Genomic DNA, 7,150 nt, shown 5'->3' with positions numbered 1-7,150 from the left:
CTTGCATCATTTTCACACAAACTATGAAATTAACCTTAGGTTACCTTTTTGTTTTTAGAGTTTTGGGTAGAATATTATTGAATATACAATGATCAATCAGTACGTGGATTCAAAAATTGAATCTTTGTTGTGGGAATCGTGATGATGCTGCAGCACTCATTGCATAGATTTGGTGTACAGGAGGTCCATTGGCATTAACATTGCTTGCACTTGAAGTCACAGGTAAATCATTTCCTCCTTCCAATGTGCTGCTTGAAAACTGTATTCAACAAGTTATATTACAATTTAATAATTAGTATTCGTATGTATATATATTAATAATATATGTGTGTGTTTGTGTGTTGAGCGTACAAAGCTAGAAGTCCTCTACAAATGAAATGATGTTTTGGTATATATGGTATGTGACTACTAGTTCCCACTTGCCTTTATTAATAATTTTAAAACTAAACAATAATACAATATCCATGTAAGATTATAGATATTTATTTGCGATTTAGGAAGACTCACTTGATGACTTGATGAACTTAAGAATGGTGGATTGAACATATGATGTATAGACGAGTCTACGGGTCTCATAAAATGTTTGTATCCATGCCTTTCATTCTGAGTTGTAAGCGATTCGGGTTCTTTATGACTCAAAAAATGTAATGTGTTCGCTTCATTCCGTCCGGTAGGTCTAAATCCAAGTTGAATCGGGTCAGAACGATCATGCCTTTCAAAACGACCATTTTCTCCTTCATTATTGGTCACATTCGATGTCGAGCCGCCTAAACTCAAGTCAAGATTATGGTCCGAAGTTGCGTTGTTATTATTACTGTTACTACTTGAACATTCTGTTCAACAAAACAAATTAAAGAGCATTCATATTCAGGTAATTAAAAATGTAAAACATGTCTAAAATTCAAAATGTGTGATGTTTTACCAGTCAAATTGAGCTCATTCTCATATATACTTGGATCAAAATTTGTAACGGCAGCCTTTCCATTACATTTAATAGCTGCTTTATCATAAGCCCTATTAAACAAAAAATAAATAAATAAGAAAATAGAATTCCAGTAAAACCCTTTTGAGTTTAAACTTTGACAAATTAAGTCCTTCAAAAGTTAAAAACATATTACTTTACCTGGCTGCTTCAACTTCTGTATCAAACAGACCAAGATACACATACCTGTTAAATCACATAAACCTTAAACATCAAACTTGACTAAAAACATCATTAATAAATAAATAACCTAAAAGGGGAAACATATCCTAAATGTCTTGTTTGTTGATCTATTTACTATCAAGAAAAGGGAGAAGCATCTCTATGAGTAAAACAAAAACACAAAGGAAAAGAAAAAGGAGAGAACAAACTTAAAAGTAAAGAGAAGAATGTGTTAAGTAGCTACATAGGTAGCTACACATAGGCATCACCAAATATATATAAATATACAAAATCCTCTGCTCCTTTATTGTTACAACATATAACTTTAAATAAATGTACCAAAGTATTAAAAACATTTTTAAACAAAAGGATTGAATGGCAATTGATATTTTTCTCACATTTTAACATAACATGGTTAAAAACTAAAATGGTTAATATAATCCGAAAAATTGAACGGGCTAGTCGTATTTCAGGATGTCTGATTCGAAATGTATATAACCAACACGATTTTGCTACGAGTATACATCCATCATGTATGATCTCATGTATAACTTGTAGATGTGCATGTGTATAAATAAAGAATAGAAAAAGGAAAAACATACTTTTTGCCTAAAAATTGGCCCATTCTAGCTTCCCATCTACCACATTTATGCAAAGTAACACCTCTGAATTTTGAACTTCCTCTTGGGAATCCTGTACTTTGTCTCCTTAGTACATGCACAAACTCTTCCTTTGTTAAATTACTCATCTGTTCATGTGTTTTTCACAAAACACCATCACATAAGTACTCAAAACAAGCTTCAACAACTCAAAACACTATATTGTGTTGAAAATATCAAACCACACACACACTTAAGAACATTGATTAATTAACCTATTAACCTGTTTTAGATCCTCTTGATAGTCTTCAAGGTTATAGTTTATATCAGCTTCCATACCCCGAAACTTGATAACTGCCCTATCATATGCCCTATAATAAACTTATACCATTATAACTTATACATACTTAATCACCTTTTTATATATAAAGAAAAAACTAGAATTATATAATCACATAAACTAATAAATCCATATGATCACAAATTCACAATTACCTAGCTGCCGAGTGTGCGGTGTCGAATCCACCTGTTTATATAAAAGAAATCGTAATTAATCACTTCATTTTATTTATTTGTGTTAACTAAATTAAATCTTTAGAAACATATATAGTTTATGTTAATTTCTTGAACAAAACTAATAATAAAAAATATTTAATGCAGTGTTACCTAGATAAACTTGCTTGCCACAGTCCCTTAGAGTTGAGTCATGGAAAATAATTTAATTATTAGTAAGTTAATGAAAATGTTTTCTTGAACAAAACTAATAATAATATTAAGATGAATAATATACACACACACACACACAACAACCCTACCAGATATGTGACTCCCACCGGCCAGTTCGCCGGTAAAATGTAACACCACGGTACTGTGAGCTTCTAGACCGTGGTCCACGGCGGCTCTTCTTAAGTGGCTGAGGAACCACACCGGCGGTAGTCTTTCCGGCCACCGTAGCTGAAGGATGATGATCAGATGACTGCAGCTGGTTGCAGAATTTAACACCAAACCAGTGAGCTGCCGGAAAACTACTCGCCGGAGAATCTGAGGGTCCCACCTCAGAAGAATTATCCTCCACCGGAAAAAACTGTCGTGTCACCGGCGGTGAGCCACCGTCATCTTCTTGTTCTTGTGACATACCTCCGTTTAGATCCCGCATAAGTTTAATAATAATATTATTATTGTTACAAGAAGTTATACAAGTCTTATATATAATAATAATAATAATAATATTATGAATATGTTCTCTCTAAATAAAGATGTATATGTGAATATGTGATAATTTAAAATGGGATGGTTTTGTTTTTTATCTTTCTCTTTTAAGGGTAGGTCTAAAACCACAAGCAAAGAACAATAAACCTAGGTAGGGTTTCATAGGTGGAAGGTGGGCTATACATATACATATTATTATTATTATTATTGTTATAGATTATTATAGATATAGATATATAGGGTTGATGTTATGGGTGTGGGGTAGAGGTGGTCAAAAAAACCGGTTTGGGAACCGGTTTGTCGGTTTAAACCGGAAACCGGTTTTTACAAAAACCGGTTTTTTAAAAACCGGTTTGACCGGTTTACAAACCGGCGGTTTGTACTTCGGTTACAACTTTTAGATCCAAAACCGGTTTTCAAACCGGTTAATGAAAAAACCGGTTTTTTTTTAATAACCGGTTTTTATAAACCGGTTAACCGGTTTATAAAAAAACCGGTTTTTTACCGTTGGAAAAAAACCGGTTAACCGGTTTCTTTATAACCGGTTAACCGGTTAAAAACCGGTTTAGACCGTTGTATAACGGCTATATAGCCGTTTTTTTTTTGACCGTTTTTTTTTTTACCATTTTACCCCCACAAACATCTATATATAGTTTAGGTTGGGTATTGGTTACATCACACTCGATTATACAACTCCAAACGCTCTAAACGTTTATTTCATACGCGATTATTTTGTTATCTCACGCTCAATTATACCACATTACCACTCCATACGCTCTTATTTCGTAGTCGATTATCATGGCCTCCCAAAGTGCTGCTTCATCCGTCAACATGGGTGCCTCGAACATGGGAGAAACGGTCATTCGGGTCATCCCCACGAAACGAAACCAAGATGTTTGGCAACATTTCGACCTATGCGAAATGTCTAACGGTAGCCAAAAAGCTCGATGCAAACATTGTTTGAAGTTTTATGGCAAAGATGCAAACTCCACTTTAAAAGCGCATGTACAAAGGCCCTTTTGCAAGGCCTTGAAGGACGAATCGGGAAGTAGTTCGCAGCCGGAGATGACGAATCAAGGAACGGTGTTTACGTACGACCTTGAAGCGGTACGTCAAAAGTTTTCAAACTTTGTGATTCAACAAACACTTCCTTTCAACCACTTCGACAACCTCAATTCACGGAGATGATGCAAAAGTATGTTCAACCACGCTACCAACACGTAAGTCGTTCGACCCTTAGAAGAGATTGTCTTAAAGCATGGAAAAACGCTAAATCCGAACTAATTTCATACTTTTCAAACTTACAAACTGGTGTAAACTTAACAACGGATGTGTGGTCGGTACCTAATTGTTCGCCCGACTCATACATTTGTGTGATGGCTCATTGGGTTGACCCCGAGTCGTGGCAAATGATGAAACGAACCGTTGCGTTTCAATTGTTTGATTACCCGCACACGGGTAGAAATATTTTTAAACTCTTGGATAAAGTCATTCGACAATACAAGATTGAACATAAAATCTTTTCAATTTCGTTTGATAACGCGTCCAACAATACGGCCGCGGTTGGCCATTTAAAATTAAAGTATAAACCTATTTGTGATGGAGCGTTTTTTCATAGCCGATGCATTGCACATATTATCAACTTGGCCGTGCAAGATGGGTTAAACGTGATCGAAACGCAAAGAAACAATTTTAAAAGAATGTTACGAGATGTTTTTAGCAACAATAAAACATTTTCAAGATACAAAAAATTTTGTGTAGAAGCTAATTGTCAATGGTTGGGGCCAAATTGGGATTGTCCAACAAGATGGAACTCGACTTGTGATATGTTTGAGAAAGCCATCCAACAAAAAGAATCACTAATTGCGTTTCATCAAATTTTGTCAAGTAGGGGTAAATGTGCACCGTACGATCCTAGAAACTGGTTATTGATTGAGATCGTTACGGAGGTCCTTCAAATTTTTAAATCTTGCACAACTAGTTTATCCGGGGTTTACTATCCAACAAGCCCCATTGCTTTACCAAAAATTGCTGTCATGTGCACAAAGTTGAGTGAACTTCATTGTGGGGGTGCACCTTATTTTGATATGGGTGTAAAAATGAAAGAAAAATTTAGAAAATATTTTCAAGAACTAACCGCTGTTTTGACATGTGCTGCTGCGTTAAACCCTTGCATCAATGTTGGTGGTGTTGAAGCTTTAATAGAAAAAATTTGTGATGAGCTAGAGTTAAACGACGATCAAACCCCCTATTATAGCCAAACTTTAAAGAATGCTTTCAACACCACCTTGTCAAACATGTATGATGTTTACCTTACAAAATACGGGTCGTCTTCCCAAATTCATGACTCGTTAAGAGCTGTTGCCCAATCCCAATCCCAAACCGACCTTGAAATGGGGATGTACTACATGATTTGGGAAGACGCCGGTAAACGTCAAAAGGTAAACACCCCAAGCAGTGAACTTGGAAGGTATAGTGGTACCAACTTTGTGAAACACATGACTCCGGATGAATTTAGAAGTCTTGATTTGCTGGCTTGGTGGAGAGGTAAGGAGGATGAGTTTCCGATCCTCGCCGCCATGGCCAAAGATTTACTAACGGTCCAAGCTTCCACGGTAGCTTCGGGGTCTGCTTTTTCTGTTTCTGGCAGGGTTATATCGATTAGGAGGACTCGACTCACTCCACCAGCTGTAGAGATGTCGATTTGCTACAAGGATTACTTGGATTCTTTAGATAGGGCACAACATCAACGCTCACTCGAGGGGGAAATGGAGTATGAGGCGGGCTTGTATGAAGACGAGGTCAATCAAGGACACACTCAACCAATGACCGATGAAGAAGCCGCGTACGACGATTACCTAAGGAATAGCTCGGGATCGGGTAGCGAAGAAAATTAGTTAAAGAAACAGCAAACATGGAGGCAAATAATGAGTAAGAAACAGCAAGTTGTTCATGTAATCGTGTCTAAGCATTCTTTAATGTTTGTATTTTTGAGTTACGAATATGCGATAATGATTTAATGTTTGTATTTTTATTGTAAAAACTATAAATGAAAGTTATGTGTTTTTAATCTTCCAAGTAAAGAACCCTAACAACGAAAGCAAAGAATGGCTTCGGTCAGTCCGTTTTGCCTTGTAGTTACCGGTTTGCCTTGTAGTTACCGGTTTGTTTATACTGTGAAAAATTAATGGTTATTTAAAAAAAAAAAAAAAAAAAAAACCGGTTAACCAAAAAACCGGTTATTAAAAAACCGGTTAATAAAAAAACCGGTTTATTAACCGGTTTCTAAACCGGTCCTAACCGGTTAGACCGGTTAGGGTTTTGACATACAAAAACCGGTTATTAACCGGTCCGGTTATTAACCGAACCGGTTTTTTTCCGGACCAAAAAAACCGATTTGTGCACCTCTAGTGTGGGGTGGATCTCTCAATAGATCTTGTGTGTGTTTGTGTGTGAAACATACATCTATATATCTATGACTATATATGCATATAATAATAATAATAATAATAACAACATATATATGTATATTAAAGGTTTGTAAAATGTATGTGTGTGTGTTTCACTTTGTGTTCTTGTGAACCTGCTTTTTCTTTCTTGTAATCTTCTCATTTACACACTATGTGTGTCATGTATGTGTGTGTATGTATATATATACATATAGAATGAGTTTAGAGAGAGAAAGAGAGAAGGGTCTCTTTCTTAGACAGCTTTCCGACGTTAACGAAATCGAAAAAAGAAGTATAATTTGTTTAATGGGAATAATAATAAAAGGTCACCAATGAAAACACATTTTTTCTCTCTCTACAATTTTATTATATATCCAGGAATGGAAATTGATACACAAGACTAGAAAGATGACTAATTACTCTATTTCCTTAACTAGTTAATGTTAATTAATTATATGTGTCGGTACTATGTATCCTCATATATCATCAAAACTTCACATTCATTCATTCATTCATTCAACTTTCATCATGATTATCTCCCCTTGTCTTCTTCCATTTTTACCCTTTTATATATTTTCATTTACCTTTAGTTGTTTTATATATATAGTACTCATCCGAATTCGTTATCAGAAAACTCACAAAACGTTAATACCTTGTTAATCAATGGATAAGTAAAATCGTAGCTTGTGTCAAAAATACTTCCCATAACTTCGGTAATGTAAACCTCACAGGCCGTTAATACCTTGTTA

General features: G+C 35.4%; 1 protein-coding gene across 1 annotated transcript; it reads right to left on the bottom strand.

The window, feature by feature from the left end:
* Positions 1-3,185, bottom strand: LOC143555106 (AP2-like ethylene-responsive transcription factor TOE3). Its single transcript, XM_077044730.1, has 9 exons — positions 2,559-3,185; positions 2,410-2,435; positions 2,239-2,269; positions 2,027-2,114; positions 1,747-1,892; positions 1,124-1,168; positions 923-1,014; positions 508-833; positions 1-259 (listed from the first exon to the last, which is right to left on the bottom strand). Exons 1-9 carry the CDS (start codon positions 2,897-2,899, stop codon positions 110-112), a joined length of 1,245 nt encoding a protein of 414 aa, XP_076900845.1. The 5' UTR covers positions 2,900-3,185; the 3' UTR covers positions 1-109.
* Positions 3,186-7,150: the final 3,965 nt, after the last annotated feature.

The sequence above is a fragment of the Bidens hawaiensis genome, unplaced genomic scaffold, assembly GCF_021521415.1.
Source record: "Bidens hawaiensis isolate Kalapana, Puna unplaced genomic scaffold, B.hawaiensis_p1.1 tig00017971_1, whole genome shotgun sequence".
Lineage (NCBI taxonomy): Eukaryota > Viridiplantae > Streptophyta > Magnoliopsida > Asterales > Asteraceae > Bidens > Bidens hawaiensis.
Note: the sequence above shows the minus strand (reverse complement) of the source record. Positions and strands in the feature narration are given on the sequence as shown.

What these genes read in the sequence shown, in the direction of transcription:
- LOC143555106 (XM_077044730.1), bottom strand. Translation starts at nt 2,899, where the DNA reads ATGCGGGATCTAAACGGAGGTATGTCACAAGAACAAGAAGATGACGGT. An exon ending in GGCCAATTTTTAGGCAAAAA is followed by an intron (nt 1,169 to 1,746) that starts GTATGTTTTTCC and finishes GTGATTTAACAG; the next exon opens with GTATGTGTATCTTGGTCTGT. An exon ending in TAAGTTCATCAAGTCATCAA is followed by an intron (nt 260 to 507) that starts GTGAGTCTTCCT and finishes TGTTGAATACAG; the next exon opens with TTTTCAAGCAGCACATTGGA.